The sequence below is a fragment of the Saccopteryx leptura genome, chromosome 5 (assembly GCF_036850995.1).
Source record: "Saccopteryx leptura isolate mSacLep1 chromosome 5, mSacLep1_pri_phased_curated, whole genome shotgun sequence".
Lineage (NCBI taxonomy): Eukaryota > Metazoa > Chordata > Mammalia > Chiroptera > Emballonuridae > Saccopteryx > Saccopteryx leptura.
In genome coordinates this window covers 195,585,800-195,603,296 of record NC_089507.1, presented here as the reverse complement: position 1 = coordinate 195,603,296, position 17,497 = coordinate 195,585,800, and the positions used below count along the sequence as shown (strand labels likewise).

General features: G+C 44.7%; 1 protein-coding gene across 7 annotated transcripts in view; it reads left to right on the top strand.

Annotated features, from left to right (window-relative positions):
* Positions 1 to 17,497, top strand: part of STX16 (syntaxin 16) — a 35,836-nt gene that overhangs the window by 15,280 nt on the left and 3,059 nt on the right. For 4 of the 7 annotated variants that reach the window (XM_066387360.1, XM_066387358.1, XM_066387363.1 and 1 more), the window contains exons 2-7: positions 373 to 480; positions 1,137 to 1,277; positions 2,524 to 2,689; positions 4,012 to 4,103; positions 4,572 to 4,715; positions 5,854 to 5,934. In XM_066387360.1, coding sequence (XP_066243457.1) covers positions 373 to 480; positions 1,137 to 1,277; positions 2,524 to 2,689; positions 4,012 to 4,103; positions 4,572 to 4,715; positions 5,854 to 5,934 — 732 coding nt within the window. Of the gene's footprint in view, positions 1 to 372; positions 481 to 1,136; positions 1,278 to 2,523; positions 2,690 to 4,011; positions 4,104 to 4,571; positions 4,716 to 5,853; positions 5,935 to 8,353; positions 11,217 to 17,497 lie in introns of those variants that run through there. The other 3 variants (XM_066387364.1, XM_066387361.1, XM_066387365.1) reach the window with 2 other exon arrangements.

Genomic DNA, 17,497 nt, shown 5'->3' with positions numbered 1-17,497 from the left:
ATTGACTTTATTCCCTATGCTGTGTTTTACATCCCAGCCTAGTATTTTTTTAACTTGTGTCTGATCTCATTAATTTTTGAGTAGTAAGAGGTTTATTTTTTAAAGGAGCTTTTATTGATTTTTTTATTGCATTTCTATAGGCAAATCAAGTCAAATTCATGTTCACAAGTATGTCCAAGAAAATTAAGAGCTGGTGCATGAAAAGATAGGAAAACAGTTCCATCCTTAGCAGTCTCAAAAAACAAGTGTATAGTGAGTCTACTCCTCCATTTCTGTATTTTCTTAGGGAGAGACACTTAGAAGAGAATAAGCATGTGCTTTTAGCTAAACTGAATCTGAATAATTTTGTAATGTTCCTTTATTTCCCTGTAGCTTGCCGATGACCGTATGGCTCTGGTGTCAGGCATTAGCTTAGACCCAGAAGCTGCCATTGGTGTGACAAAACGGTCGCCTCCAAAGTGGGTGGATGGAGTGGATGAAGTAAGTTGAATGTTAGTTTCACACTGTCTTATTTATTTAAGTAATTATGACATTAACATTTTTAAAGTTTTTAAAAAATATTTATTTTATTGATTGATTTTAGAAAGATAAAGAGAGGAAGGGGGGAGAGAGAGAGAAAGAGTGAGAAGCATTCATTTGTTGTTCCACTTAATTGTGCACTCACTGATTGCTTGCTGTATGTGTCCTGGCCAAGGATTAATCCTGCAACTTTGGCATTTTGGGATGACACTCTCACCAACTGAGCTAACTGGCCAGGGCCATGACATAAACATATTTTAAGATATTTGACATAAAAACTGATTTGGCTACACTTGAATACATGTCCTGGAAAAACTTTATCTTTTAGTTAACTCAATGTGAACACCACAACAAAGATGTGTGTGCGTCTGTGTGTGTGTTAGTGATTTTGGCTTAGCAGTACCTACCTGAACTATAGAATGAAATTGAAGAACTATATAACATGGAGGAATGGTATTTGAATTCCTGGATATTTGAATGGAAAGTTGCTCATGCATCAGGTAGCCTACAAGTTGGCTGAAGACAGAACTCTGTGCTCAGAGTGTAGCTAATTATGTTGGAGGCAGTCAGGTACCCTGTAGACGTCATTGGGGTTTCTGGTGATTTCATTTGTTTAGATCCAGTATGATATTGGCCGGATTAAACAGAAAATGAAGGAATTAGCCAGCCTGCATGACCAGCATTTGAACAGACCCACCCTGGATGACAGCAGTGAGCAAGAACATGCCATTGAGATAACCACCCAGGAGATCACGCAGGTGAGGATGGAAGTGGGTTCCCAGCCTTCAAAACCATCTCAAAAGCCATAGGTGGTACAACTTTAAGTCAGATGGGAGTCAGTCCTTCAGTTTCAGGTCCTGGCCGTAGGTTCTGGAAGGACTCAAGAGGCTCTGAGCTTCTCCACATGTCCACGTAGGAGCACCATGTCTAGAGGAGTGGGGACTATTTTTTGGTGGTTGGTAGATCCTTTTGTGGGTTGATTTAGAGCATTACTGAATTCAATCATTTGATTTTAAAAATGTCTATGACTTAGTATTTAAACAATTTATTTATTTATTTATTTATTTTTTTTTTTTTTCATTTTTCTGAAGCTGGAAACAGGGAGAGACAGTCAGACAGACTCCCGCATGCGCCCAACCGGGATCCACCTGGCACGCCCACCAGGGGCGACGCTCTGCCCACCAGGGGGCGATGCTCTGCCCATCTTGGGCGTCGCTATATTGCGACCAGAGCCACTCTAGCGCCTGAGGCAGAGGCCACAGAGCCATCCCCAGCGCCCGGGCCATCTTTGCTCCAATGGAGCCTTGGCTGTGGGAGGGGAAGAGAGAGACAGAGAGGAAAGCGCGGCGGAGGGGTGGAGAAGCAAATGGGCGCTTCTCCTATGTGCCCTGGCTGGGAATCGAACCCGGGTCCTCCGCACGCTAGGCCGACGCTCTACCGCTGAGCCAACCGGCCAGGGCTAAACAATTTTTTATGTTAAAAATTGTCCTCATAATTGGGGATTGGGAGTTTTTACCCCACACTGAGTATGTTATTGTAGTATTGTAGAAAAAAAATGTAAAATATTAAATTAGAGTCATTTTAAGTCATATAAGCAGTGTTTAAGTTTTAGTGTTCACATTTTTGATTTGTTTAAATCTCCTGTGTGCTTGTGGTGAGAGGAGGGCGGTGCTGAGGAAAGGCCTTCCTGGGCTCAGGCTGTTTGACTCTTGGCTCTCAGCAGTGCACCAGGGCCCGGATCCCTGACTCTGTGCTTGTCTGCAAAATGGGGCTAATAAGACATGCCTCCTGGGGCTGCTGGGGCAGAGTGAGAAGCAGCAAGACTGGTAGGCATGGGTGGGGCACAGCAGTCTGCACACACAGTGTTGGTTCAGACCTGGCTCAGTGTCCTGTGTGAGAATTGGGCCCTGCTCACCCTTGTTCATGTTGGTCTGTATGAGCATAGTTTCAAGTCTTACTGGGCCTCGTGTGGGAACAGGGAGTAGAATTCAGGGCTCCTCTCAGCTCTTCCACAGGTGCCAGCGCGCGGTACAGGCCCTGCCCAGCCGGGCTCGCAGGATCTGCTCGGAGCAGGAGGAGCGGCTTCTCCGCAACGTGGTGGCCTCGCTGGCGCAGGCCCTGCAGGAGCTGTCCACCGGCTTCCGGCACGCGCAGGCCGGCTACCTGAAGCGTGAGTGGGAGGCGCTCTCGGCAGAGCCCAGGGCTGTCTGTTCTTATCTTCTGTGCGGGGTCCTGGTTCCCCGCTTGTACCGTTCACTGCGCTGCCCCTGTGTGACACCAGGCCCCATGGAGGCTGAGGATGGTGTTACAGAGTTCACATCTAAGAAAAAACTTACTCAGTGTCAAGCCTAAAGAACTTGAAACTCAACCTAGCACATAGAAAAACCTGTAGCTTTCTATGTGTTAGAATGGGGAGCTGCTAATCAATTAGTAAAACTAATCACAATCACATTAAAGCTCTATATTTCCATAACAACCCAAATACTTGAGAGTTCCTGGATACTTTTCTGGGAAGTGGTTTCAGCACTTCTCCAGGTAGGTCTCTGATTCCAAATAGCATGGCTGTTTCAGCTACATCCTCATCCTGATTACTCTATAAACTGTTTCTTTATTGCCATTGAAATCAGTAATATTCCCACCTACTCTAAAAAACCTAGTCTCCCTGCCTCTGACAACTGCATATTTGCATTTTAATCTTATTACTTCTAAAATTTGATTTATGGATATTTGGAATTCATACTACAGATGCTTCTAGAGAAAAATATTGATATATATATTTTTTTTTCCCAAGCTGGAAACGAGGAGAGACAGTCAGACAGACTCCCGCATGCGCCCGACATCCACCCGGCACGCCCACCAGGGGTGATGCTCTGCCCACCAGGGGGCGATGCTCTGCCCCTCTGGGGCGTTGCTCTGCCGCGACCAGAGCCACTCTAGCGCCTGGGGCAGAGGCCAAGCAGCCATCCCCAGCGCCCGGGCCATCTTTGCTCCAATAGAGCCTTGGCTGTGGGAGGGGAAGAGAGAGACAGAGAGGAAGGGGGGGGGAGTGGAGAAGCAAATGGGCGCTTCTCCTATGTGCCCTGGCCGGGAATCGAACCCGGGACTCCTGCACGCCAGGCCGATGCTCTACCGCTGAGCCAACCGGCCAGGGCCAAAAATACTGATATTTTAAAATGTTTTGTAACAGCAGTTAAATATTTCTGCTCCACTTGGAGATGCTCAGATGGTTGTGTCATTTCATCATTCACTTGACATCAGGTGAATTATACATATTTACATTGTCATTTTGTCTTGACTAACCCAAAGTGCTTGCATGTTGTGTGTTTATAATCCTTTTCTGACACCCCCCCACCACCACCACCACTATTAACACTGCTAAGAGTATCTCCATTTTGACTGTTGAGTTTTAATCTAGATTTCCCCTTTTTAATGATGGAACAGTAACCAGGATGGTTTACATATTCGAGTAAAGTGAATTCCTATCTATGATAGGCATGAAGAACCGAGAGGAAAGATCCCAGCACTTTTTTGATACATCAGTACCACTAGTGGATGATGGAGACGATAATACTCTTTATGATCGGGTACGTGAAGGGGCTGCCTTCTGTTTTCTTCTCTTCGTTGACCTGTAACTTGTGTACAAGGCCCACGGACCAGTGCTGCATCACGTAGTTTTGTAGCAGGCTGAAGGACAGCTATGGGCCAGACTGTTTCTTCCTTTCCCAAGGCTGCAAGCAGACTTTGTAGTTGCCCCCAGGACCTTGGGGAAAGATGCTCAGGGTCTCCCCGCTGGTGTTGCTAGCCAGCTCTTGGCGGCTGCAGGCAGGAGATCCTCTCCAGGTGCCCTGCTTTGACCAGTCCTGCTTTAGGTACCACTTTTTGGGAATCTGGATCTTTTCTGTTAGGGAAAAATGAATGTTTATATGTTGTTATGTGCTTTATAGAAATATTTTCAGGAACCAATTTTGTTAAATTATATTTAAACTGGTACACCATAGCTTTTTTGAGGGGGTAGAATTTAACATCCAGATTCTGTACTCTTGTTTTGCTAGGGTTTCACAGACGAGCAGCTGGTGCTGGTGGAGCAGAACACGCTGATGGTGGAGGAGAGGGAGCGGGAGATTCGCCAGATTGTGCAGTCGATTTCTGACCTAAATGAAATATTTAGGGACTTGGGAGCAATGATTGTAGAGCAGGTACGTGAGTTCACCTTCCTCATTGATGGGTTTCCTGTCATAAATCTGGTCTTCCTCCAGACTTGTTTTGACTGCACTTTTATCAGGAGAATAATTTTAACCTACTCCCCCAATGTATGTATATACAAGTTATATACACATACTACTGTTCATAAAAATTAAACCCTTTTTTAGATGAAATAAATGTCAGTAGAAGTTCTTATGTTCTCTGCTCTCATGAGCACCCCACGTTGGTTCTGCCCAGGCCCAGCAATGATTCTGGCAATAGATAAGGTTTCCCTTTTAATTTTGGCAGGTTATTGTGTAATGGCGACTGGAACCACTAGCTTTCAAGTGGAATTAAATTGTTTGTTCACTGTTACAATCTGATTAGGGTATTTTATTATCTTGCCAGTGGGGATTTCGGTCCTGATCCCCCTGAAACCAGCTGAGAGTGGAGTGTTGAGGCTGCGGAAGATCTAGTTACATTAATTACTCCTGTGGCTCCCAGGGAGCGGCTCTTGCCATCTCTTCTGATACAGCATGTTTCCGTTAAGAGCCCTGATCTCTCATATAGCCCAGTGTTCCCTGCTCTGTTTGAATCAAGGGATTAAATAATTAAGAACAAAATTCTCCTTGAGGCAGATGTGAAATTTTACATGGTGGATTGGAGCACATGGTCATTGCTCTGACCCATGGAGACCTGTGCTGACGTTTGTAGACACGATAGTCAATTTCCAGGCCTAATCATAACCAGATCTGGCCAAATTGGCATTTGCTGCTTCCTTGAATCTAAGTATTTAAGCAGCAGGTGGGCACAGAAGCTTGCCCTTTGCTGCTCAGAGCCTATTTTTACTCAGCCATGTCTTTATTTTAAAGCACCAGTAAGTCTGGCATATCCTAAAATGGCGAAATTCAAAACAGAAACCTCAGTTTGTCAGTATTTCTCCTGAGCTAGACTTTATTGCAGTCCAACACTGCACTCTGCCCCTGAGTGCCTACTATTGCTGGGGGCAGTCCCAGAGCCTCCTCAGGCCCTGGGCAGCGCGGCTGATCAGACCCACAGTCCTGTGCGGGGCTGCGTCTGCGGTCTGCGTGCTGGGTTATGAGTCCACTTTCCTCAGGTGTGGTTATTGACTGTCACTTTCACTTTTACCAGGGCACAGTCCTTGATAGAATTGACTATAATGTTGAACAATCCTGTATCAAAACTGAGGATGGCTTGAAACAGCTTCACAAGGTAATACCCTATCTTTCAGTAGTTGAGAATTTGAGGGACTGTTATCGAATATCAAGGATTCATAGGGTGTTGTCTTCCATCATAACTGTCTCAGCACTCGTTCGTTGTCATCTCCAGTACAGGAGTGTAAAAGTGGATGTACTGTTTCCTCCCGAGTGACCATGAGGACAGTTGGCCTTTTTGCTGTAGTTAGTGTTTCCAGAGGCACTTTACACTTAGATTTGAAATTTCTGACAGCTCCCTTCTATGATAGTAAATTTTAAAGAAATTGGAGTTTTCTTCCTTCTAGAAAATAACACTACTCACAAAAATTAGGGGATATTTCATCGCTTCCTATTCATTGTGAAATACCCCCTAATTTTGTGAGCAGTGTATTGCACTCGTTGAGTCTTCCTGTTTTAGATCAGTGGAACGGGCATTTGCTAAAATGTGGTTGAGCGTCTTGTTGGCTTGCTGCTGCTGACACAGCCTCTGCTGCCGTGACACATTTCTGATGAATTGATGGTGGAGAGTCACCCTGGAGAAGATCAGAATCTCATTTTTTTTAATTACCTCAGTACATCTGTGTGCTTACCTTGACAAAGAGTAGTTTGTTGAAGTGAGAGTATTATTAGCTCTCTTATTCTTTGCTAATAAGGTGGCTATTTCAGGGATATTTTTCATGATATTTGTTAAAAATAAATGGAAAGTATCTTAGAACTCTTGTAACCATTTATGAGAAACATATTCATACACTGATGAGTGGCTTTTGTATATAATTGGGTGCATATTTTCTTAACAGGAATATAATACTTCACAGATAAAGTAAATTCTCTCCATCCTTTTGTAACTTTGAGACCCACTGGTATTTCTGCCATACCGGGAGCCTTTTCTGATGCATTAATGTGCTCTCCCATCCTTCTGGGAGCCAGTCCCTTCCTCCCACAGAGCGGGCCCTCTCCTAGTAGCTTCAGGTGCCCAGGTGAGGCTGTGCACAGGTCTGCCCGGAAACCCTTCCCTCTTCTGTGTGCTCGTCGCTGTGTATGGGCTGGGCAGGAGACTCCAGCCTATTATGAGGAAGGAACGGCTTGCCTTTGTATACAGAGGGCTTTTTAAGCATTTAAGAATCGTTTGGTGGCCAAGCCTTGTATAGTAAAGTAGTGAAACTGACTTTAGTTTCTCACTCTGTAATACCCAGGTTTTGATCTGTTGTGGGATTATGCATCGGTTGTGAAGTTTCCTAAAATCTAGTGAAACATATTTAGTACTGTAACACAGATAAGGGAAAAACTTATCTTCAGGAGTGTACAAATGTAGTGGGAACTAAAAATTTTGTTTTAGGTTCTCCTTTATAAATCATTTTGAGAGGTTTTAAAGTATATCATTTAGTGTTGGCTCCCCGATGTCCTGGGTTACTCATTGGAAAAGTAAGCATGCTCATCTTATCTCTCCCGTCTCTGCTATCGGAGCACGCGGGCTTTCTCCTCGGCAGTCAGCCCATCGAAGGATGATGGAGCTTTGGGACTTTCGAGACCTGTCCTCCTGATGTTTCCTCCTGGTTGATGAGTGGTCCCGGGGAGAGGGGCGGCCCACTTAGCAAACAAAACTCCATTCGGGTGGGTGGGGACCGGAGGAGGGCACGAGAGATGGGACATTCTTAGCAGGTGTCTTCATCAGGCTGTCTTCTTTCCTCCACCGTGAGATAGCGAGACAGTGCTGTCCGGGAGGGGCGGGTGTGCCCTTCCTGCATGTGGTTAGGGACCCCTTCACAACTCTCCTTCACCGTCCCTTTTCTGGTCGCATTTCTCTACGACAGGCATGGCGTCACTCAGGCTGTGTGCACAGGTGACGTCTGGGGGCGTTTGGGCTCCAGAGGTGCCCCTCTGTTGTGTCATTAGCAGCTCAGGGACTTCTCTTTGGGTGGGGGGTTCCTTCTGTACTTGACGCCCGTGGGCAGCACTTTTCCAGTTCTATTTTGAAGGATGAATTTTTTCTTGTTGCCATATTCATGGAAGGTAGGAGTCAAGCTCTGGGGCCAGCAGCCCCACACTCACTGCTGTGGCTCCATCAGCCAGCAGTGTGATTTTATTGTAACGGTATGCGCTCCACCAGAGAGCTGGGCCCACACGTGGGCCTCTCACAGCTAGAGGAGGTCCTCAGCCGGGTCATCCGGGCTGAAGGCAGACCTTTGCTTTTTCCCGCTGGCCTTGTCTGTGTGGCAGATCCCAAACTCCTGTGAGTGCCTCCTGGGAGACAGGAGCTCCATGTCAGGGACCCTCCACGTGGGCTGAGTGAGTTCCCGTGAATCGATGGAGGGGGTTGTAATAAAGGAGCCTGTGGCCCAGATGTCAGCATACAGAAGGAAATGGAAGTCTAGGGTTAGAAACGAGTGAGACTTGATTTTGGGGAAAATGACGGCCTTTTTTCCCTCTTTCTGTAGGCAGAGCAGTATCAAAAGAAGAATCGGAAGATGCTTGTGATTTTAATATTATTTGTCATCATTATTGTCCTCATTGTTGTCCTCGTCGGCGTGAAGTCTCGCTAAGCGGCCTGGGGTCTGTGTGTGCCGCGTGCGGATCCGGGTACGAGGGTCTGGGCTGCGCCGGCTGCCCGCGGAGGCGTCTCCCGGCTCCGCGTCAGGCCCCAGCGTCGTGTGGACTCCTCAGCACAGTGCTCAAGTGAGGGGAGTGGGCTTCTGTTTCTCCTTCATGGTCGCGAGTTGAAGGACTTTTGGTATTGCTGCAGACTAGAGATGGAGTTCTGTCATCGGTTCCATCTTTTATAGAGAGAAAATGAGTGGAACGTTTACAGGCACTCCACAGGCTGTTCAATATTATCGTGAATGTGCTATTTTTCTTAGCAGTCATGTCTGAGCAGCATGTTAAAATAATTTTTGGGAAAAAATTTTTTGAAAACCATCTGGTTTTTAAGAATTTGGTACCAAAAATTTATGGGTAGAGGTAAAAATGCCTCTTCATCTTTCTCTCGCTATTTTCCAGTTGAAAACAAACTGAGAGGTCCTTTAAGAATTTATAATCCGTTCCCCATTACCTTAATTTCGCTTTTCCATCACTGTTAATGATCAGAGTAACAAAGTGTGAAAAATAAGAAACCATCATTGATGTTAATTAACACATTTAGATGGGCCAGTTAAAACAGCTTCATAAGTTTAAATTAATTGTAAATGGAGTATTCCTCATCTAAAATTGGTGCGCTGTGTTTTCTACAGTAAACCAAAAGGGTTACTGAGCAGAACCACCTAAATTTAAAAGTTGGTGATTTGAACTAACCTCACATTAAAAGGAAGCTTGGCAGTGTCATAAAGTCACCAGAATCAGCCTGTGTGTCCCTGTATGCGTCCCCAGCCATCCTTGCTCAGTTCATTGCATATATACTAACTACATAATGACCTGTTCAAACCAGCACCATTTAATGAACTGTGAATTTACATAGAGGCCATTCTAAATGGGTCACCCCATTTGGGTCTCAAATTATTAACCAAACATCACTCCATTTCAAAGTAAAATATTCTACCAGAGGTTTGATATATTGGCTTCCCATTGCCACTTAATGTGCCCAGAAAATAGGCATATTCCTGCAGGTTGTGAAAACCGGGGGCAGTCCTCGTTTGTGTGAGTGCAAATCAGATCGCCAAAGCAGGACTTGACCATGTGTTTCCCTGTTACCAATACGGTGCTCAAATATAGTCCTAGAACTATAGACTAGTGTGGAAAATGATGTTGGAAACTGAAGTTGTTCATGCTTTAATTGCTCTTGAGACACAAGTGTAGTTTTAATGGTCTTTGTATAATTTTTGGTGGCTTTTCCATTGTTTTTACCTCTTTTTTTTTGGACCAGTCACCTAAAATGCTACTCTAGAATTTGACTTGAAGTTGTTTCTAGAAATTTAAACTCAAGTCCAGAGATTCAAGTTGTCCCAGCCTTCCCTTCCCAAGTTGCTGACAGCGCCAGGGAGCCACTGGCTTGATGACTGATGTGGCTGTAGAATGATCTGAAGGTGTCCCTGGCATTTCAGGAGAGAAGCATGGTGTTCCCTGACAAACAATTATTTATTAGGAAAAGAAGGCCAGGCCAGGGAATAAGAGTGCAGCCCCTCCTTGATTGTCCTGAAATGTAGGGCTTCTGCAGATACTGAGAATAGCTGTAGGCATCTTTTCTCGTCCCAGCCGACCTTAACCCAACAGTGGAGTCCAGTGTCCCGATAGACCAGCTGCTCCTAGGAGTGGGGCTGTTCCGAGGGGCTTTCCTCCCAGATGGTCTGTGATGGTGGTACTGGATCACTGTTAAAGCTTTGTAAACGTTGTCTTAATTGTCCGTGACAGAAAGTGACCCTTTAAGAAAGGATCGCCATTTATTTATATTTATTTTCAGTAAATAGAGGAATTAGGGTTGGTGTTTGTCCCCCAACCCATTTGGGTAAAACCATAGGGATCTGATTCGAAGTGGTGTTAAAAATCTCATTGGGGTGGAGGTACTCTTCATTCTGACTGAAACCAGGGTAGTATGAGCTAAAGCCTGAGTTGCTGCTGCCATGACCATGACCCAGAGCGGGAAGCGGGCCCAGAGCCGGTGCACTGACTTGCTGAGCTCCTCAAAACACTGTATTTTTCTGTTGAGCCTTTACTGAGGAAAGATCAGCAGCCCTGGGGGCAATGAGAGACTCTCAGTGGTGGGGTCCTGGAACTTTCCTTCCCTAGGAGACAGGCTTCTCTACCTGTGAAGCCCTTGTCGGTGGGATGGCAGGATATTCATCGCTGCTGGACTCTCCTGTTGCGTGGGGTTTGCCCTGAGACGAGGGCCAGCAGGGACACATGCTCCTCCGCATGCCCCAGGTGGCTCTGTCTGCCTGGGTGAGAGGACAGATGTGAACGTTGTTGGTCAAGTCTCCAGAGCTCCTGATCTTACCCCAGATTATAACTGAATCTACTGTCTCTGGTTTTATTAATGTGGGGGGAGGGAGGGGGGATGGCTTCAGCATGGGCGCAAAGCAGTTGTATGTATGTCTCTAACAGATTTACTGCTCTCTCTCTCTGCTAATTGAGAGAACATTATTTATTTGTTTTGACACAAGCCCTTTTAGTGTTTTATCCTAGCTAACGTCTTTAAAAGTAATGAAACCCTCCCAACCTAATTGGTCAGATAAGACTTTTTTGTGTGTGCTTAAATAAAACAATTAGTGAAGTGCTTCTATCCAACATGCCTTTTTTCGTCCTTTTTAAAAACTAATTTACTGTTACTGGAAACTTTTTGTACAATAAAGCAATCATGCAGATTAAACAACATCCTGCAATCCTAGTATTAATTTTAGGGATGGGGTTCATGTTTTTCTTCAAATGCATCTGGGGTATGGGAGAGACTGTTTGGGCCTGAGGCCTTTGCCTCAGTGTCTGAAGGTCCATCTGTGTATCTAGTGGGCACTTTCAAAGGGACCAATCTCTTACTATCTAGTAGATAAAAAGGCAGATAATTCTTTTTCTTTCTTTTTTTTTTTTTAAAGACAAATACATTATTTTTGTTTTAATTTGGGGGTGGTGGTGGCAGAGAGGAACATTAGTCCGTTCCTGTATGTGCCCTGACCGGGGATCAAACGAGCAACCTCTGCGGTTCGGAATGATACTCTAACCAACCAAGCTTTCCAGCCAGGGTGATAATTATTTTTCTTAGGAAAATCTAGTCTTTACATACTTGCGAAGAACCACTTAGAGATCTTCAAATAAAATTTAGTATGTATGCTTTGTTGAGAAGTAATTATTATACATAGGCTCAGGGGGACTTGAACTTCTAAATGACTGACTGTTTCCTTATCCTATTACACTGAGAACTTTAGGGATAGTGTTTGCCAGTTGAACTCAAAGCCAGGGCTGTACTTCCCCTCAAATGTCTGTGTCTTCAAGGACACGATGGTTCTTTGTCAGCGAAGCGCTGGCTTTTACCCATGTGTGCCCAATGGGAGATTTTATCAAGGCACTTGGGCAGGTGTCTGTCTCTTTTTAGTTAAACATTAGAGTCCATATGTACAAAAGTGGGAGCTGTCTTGCCAAGTAGTCACCTTGGCGAGCTGGGGGTTGAGTCTTTTGATGCTGCTGGTACTGGTAGCTGTTCTGAAGTGGCCACAGCACAGAAGCATCCTCCTCTGACTATGCTCTCCCCTCGTTTTTGACTAGATAGTAATTCATCCCTTCAGCTATTTACCAGCCATTGGCTCTAATAATCAGACCCACTCAAAAGAATAGACATGTCCCAGAGGCTTCAAGAACACTCTAGACTCTGTTCTGCTGAGGTCTGGCATAAAAAGGGCAGCTCTATGGGTTGTGTGTGCCTCTTGTGTGGTAACCTCATGGGCTCTTCCTGGCCGAGTTTTTGGTAGCCCACTCTGGAAGTGGTACTACAAGTGTGTGCAGGTATAGTCAGACACTTTTTGCCTGCTGAGCAGAGAGCTGGAAGCCTCAGGTCTGGCCCTCGGCTGTGACTAGAAAGCGGGTCTTTGGGTGGTTCCTTCTGAATGCCCAAGTGACTGTAGAACAGGACGGGTATAGGTTTACCCTGCTGACTGTAGTGAACATCCTTTAAGAACTCAAAAGTTTGAGTCACCTCGGACACTTCCTGGTCTGTCTTGTCACAGCTGTGTTCCCACCGCTAAGTGACTCACCTGGGCTCGCATAATCTATCTCTACATTTAAACATGTTATTCTACATGCTCGCTCCATTTCAATCATCAGGTCCCTTACTTACTCAAAACATGCGAGCCACACAGAGCGACCTGGCTAACATGTCTTCACAGAAGGGACAGTCATTAGTTTGTGTAGGGAGGACAGGACAGCAGTTTAGTGGGGTTGATTCATTGATGAACTATCCGGTTCCCATTTCTTCTAAGACTTAGGGAGACTTGGTTCATTTGATATTAGTGATGTTTTGAAACTTAGCCCAGTGTATACATGAAAATGTGGGCCTCTAATAGTCCGTTTCTGTGTATTAGCCCTTAAAAACTAATTTTTCTCTCTCCAAATTTCCTTGACCACCAAGATGCCATCCCCTAACTTGTTGCCTGATATTTTTGTTTAGTTTTGTTTCAAAATTGAGAGAAAACGGCCCCCTTTCAAATGATGGGAATGAGAGTGAATCAGGGAGGGCTCTGGGTGCCGTGCAGAGGGACTTCAGTTCATCAGAAAGGGGCTCAGATTTAGGACTTCGTGCAGTGGGCGGCAGCTTTGTGCCCTGTGAATCCTGTCCTCAACTCCATGCCGCCCTTGACGTCATTCTACCAGTCTACGACCACATCTTCTTACAACACAAAGGGACATTCTACAGAGGCAAATAGCAGAGACTTGTGCACAATTATCTGGCCCATTGAGGCAAAAGAAAATAATCATTTGTTCAATCGTCCTCATGAGCTCTCTGGACTGTCCTGAATGCTCAGGGTAATTGCGTGGACCTCCACTTGAGCTCTGTCATCTCGTTAAAATGGACCATTTCAAGAAGACTCAGTTCAACATAGTGTACATTTTTAAACCAAGCTTAGTTCGAGCAGACGAAGGGGTTTAGCATTTCCTGCTTGTCGACTATTATTCTAGAATTGCTTTTAGCTAATCATCCAAATTCTACCATTAGCATCACCGTTTCTCTCGTTTCATAAAAAGATGTCATATTGGAGGCTAAAGGGCTCTGGTTTGCAACCTTTGTTCTCGTTCTCAGAGGATGAGCTGAGGGAATCAGTTGTTTTAACAGGGTGTTCTGACTCAGGACACTAATAGACCTCCATTTTCGTCAGCCTCCCACCCCCACCCCCAAATCTACCCCTTTTCCAGAGGGGGAAACGGAGGCCCACGAGTGGCAGAGATTACACAGCTAGTAGAACCCCAGGCTGGAACAAGAATCTTCCCTCTCTCATTTCCAGACCAGTACTGCTTTTGCCATTTTAATTGTTCATTTCTTTGCATAAAATTAAATGACCTTCTTCAAGAAAGATTTAATGGTCAAGATGTGATTTGGTAAAAGCTTCCTCAAGGATTTTTTTCCGGTTATAAAGATGAGACCCAACTGAGGCTAAGAGAGATTTGCAAACAGCGGTGTGTCATTATCCCTAGCTCAGTTTTTCATGTAATTGGTGTGAAGAGATTGCTGCCGATGACTAAGCCTGCCACTGAACGGAAAGGAATGATTCTCTTATGACGTGACTCGTGACTCGCTGTGCCTCTGTGGGCATCTGTGGTTATTTAAAAAAGGTATATGTATGCGTAAAACGCCTACCAAGATGGATCATTGTCATTTTAACGTAAATAACAAAAAAGATAGTCTCGAGCAAAACTGATTTAACTGTTGCCTGGGAATGCAGCATTTCTTTCCCACACTGTATGATGGCTAGAAATTGATTTTTTTAAATCCAATTAAGCCTCAAGGTTGGTTATCCATTTAAAAGGTCGGCCGAGTTAAACAATGACAGTACCTTCAGTCCGTGCTCATAATTAAATGCGCACAGACTTGGGCACCTCTGTCATGTTTCGCGCAGGCACGCGTCACGTGTTGTGCGCCGCAGGGGTAGCGGAGGTCCCCGGCAATGGCGTGGGCACGCCAGCAGATCGCGAACCCTGACCCAGTAAGTCCCCACACTGGCTGCTGTCCCTGTCCCTCCATCCCCTCCAGTCTCCACAGTGCACACTGGAGAGCGATAGTTCTGGCAGACACCTGTTCCCCGTGCACACCTCCCATCCTCTTTCCTGTGGCCCCAAGAGTATTAGGGCATGGAAATTAGCCTCTCATTTAAAGGGGGAAGAGGGAGGGAACTCCTGGTGTAGGCACTGGGTTTCAGGTGCTGCCAAATTCATAATGTAACAGGTCATGGTTTAAAAAGAGCACATTTACCGTGTTCCCAGCATGGTAAGAAAAAGACTTCAAAATGTCTTTTTATGGTTCTCCTAGGTAATGTGTAAGTATTGCCAAATTTATGAAGAATTTAGAAGAAGCACATACCTCGCTGGAATGCGCTTTTTACTCTGTTATAACGGGTTATAATGTCCCTCAAGTTTTGTAAATCATGGAGAAGGGATAAGCGATCTTATTTCCAGTCTAGCATTTTAACCTGCATTGTAACATAAGTAAGGTTGCCCTATTTCAGTACTTTTTATCTGTAACTGAACCAGACCCAAATGTGGAACCTTCTAGATTTAGTGAGGAAAAAAATAATAAATTTCTTTTTTCATGGCCTTTAAAAAAAAAAAAATCACAATTCTGGTTCATTTTTTGGTCCCCCACCCTTTCCTCACACTGCTCAGCTGCCAAAACCCTTTTACTTTTTAACAGATCCGCATTTAGATACTACAGATAGAGGTGTTGCTTGACACGAGGGTGTTTCTGGGAAAAATGTGACTCAGGTTTTTGAAGATTGAATCATTTTCAATGCACTAGAGAAATAGACCGCATAAAAGGATCTTGTAAGTGAAGGCTTTCTAAAGAAAAGACTTCTCCATCAAAATACACATTTGCCCTTCATCTTGCTTTTCTATACATCTCCGTGTTCATGGGCTGAGTTTGTTTCAAGGAGTGTGGAACCATTTGGCCTGTTAATTATTTCTCTCTTCCTTCCTGCAGCCCCCTCAGCCCCAGGCTCCAGGTCTTCAATATGCCCTTGAAAACTTTTGCAACTACAAAAATAATATTGCCGGTGTTCAGAAGTAAATAGGAATTCAGTTCCCGAGACACGAGGGTTATTGCTACCTGACACTGTGCCCTTCGTAGGACAATAATTTAGGCTGCTAGAATGGCAAGGGACCTCTAGGAGTGACTAGTTCAGCCCCTCATTTTATCGAGTAGTCCTAAAAACTGGTGTTGGAAGGAATGCTTTTTGCCATTAAGAAATGGTTTCCCCAGTACATTTTTATTGACAGTTTTTCTCAATGCACTGATAGCAGAAGGTAAAAACACTGTGCTTTAGAGGATGGCATTACAAAATGTGCTTTTTAAGCAAAGTACAAAAGATTGCATGAAGTATGCTATCTTTTGTGCCAGATGCATGAATATATATGATCTTGTATTTTCATAAAAAAGAAAAACACCAGAAAGATAAACCAAAAGACATAAAAATGTTTCCCTGTGGAAGGATGAGTGGAAAGGGGTGGGAGGCCCAGGAGGCTCCTTTGAGCATTCCTTTTTACAATTTTCCACCATAGAAAGGTTACATGTATTCCAAAAATGGAAATGTAAAAGAAAACAGCAAACCTTCATGTTGGATACAGAGCGAAACACAGGAATTAGATGTATACTGGATAGACCACACAAAAACCAGTCCATTTTTGATGTATCAGTGGCATACGTTCTATGAACAGAAAAGAAAGAAATCTTGAAATTTAGTAGGTTTGTTGACAGGAGGGGAGGCTCTTTGGTGAGTGTCGTAGGAAAGAACGAGTGAATACCCCTAGAACGGTGATGGGGAACCAAGGTTCTCATTGTAGGATGTGGAGACACAGACATGGGGTGGCAGCAGGCAAGGAAGAGGTCAGCAGTGTGAGGTTTGAGTTGGAGGGATTGGTGTGACCTTGTGAGGTTAAGAAAACAAATCTTACTCTTGTCCTCTGAAAAGGATCAGAAACAATGACATGAGAGCTGTGAGCATACCTCACATGCAGATCTGAGTTTCCAAACACCCATTCCCCCAACTCACAAGACTTGTAGCAGGGAAGGAACAAAGTGAGTCTAGAGACTATCTCATTGTTCCAGAAAGAGAGAAGAACTCAGAAACGGTTATGAACATGTGACAAAGACGGGAGCCAGTCAGATAGGGCTCACTGGCCTCCATGGGGACACTGGGAGCAGTGATACTGAAAGATAAGAGCACAGGTACATAAGGGGGCAAGTCAGCCTCCAGGGTGTGCAGCCGTCACTGTCACACGGGGCCCCGGTTTTGGTTTAGTGCTCTGCTGTTGCCATCTTGAAATTCTTTTTGGAAAAACAGGATCGCTTTTGCACTAAAGCTCCACACATTATGTAGCTGGTTCTGAGGAGAGGGGAGGCAAGGAGGTCTGTACTAACTAATTCCACCAAGTGCTATGTGTGGAAGGGACAAGACAGTGAGAAAGTCACTACACTGCAGTCAATGCCTGATTCAGGTAGAGGCCATCATTGGATACAAAAGCCACTGGGGGACAGGCCACTGGGAAACAGAACATCCTGATAGCCTCAGAGTGTCAAACCACGCCTTATAAAGAGGAAACTGATTTTAATTCTGTTAATTATGAAGGAGGATTTTCCTCATTACTGCATAAACCATTATATGTTGACGTTAACCAAGTAACCAGCCTTGGCCAGTAACAGGAGGTGCATACATAGATGACTACATAGATTACGTGGCTTCTGATGGGTTACATGAGAAACACAATGTGTATTGTTGCCAAAAACGTTTATCCCGAATCTAATCATAAGGAAACAGGCGAGTCCAGACTGGGGGACTTCGAGGAGACATGTCATTGTCGGAAAGACAAAGGCAGGGGACTGTTCTGGATTAAAGGGGGAAGTAAAGATAACTTGACAATCAAGCCTGATCCTTATTTGGATTCTGATTTTAAGAGAAAAG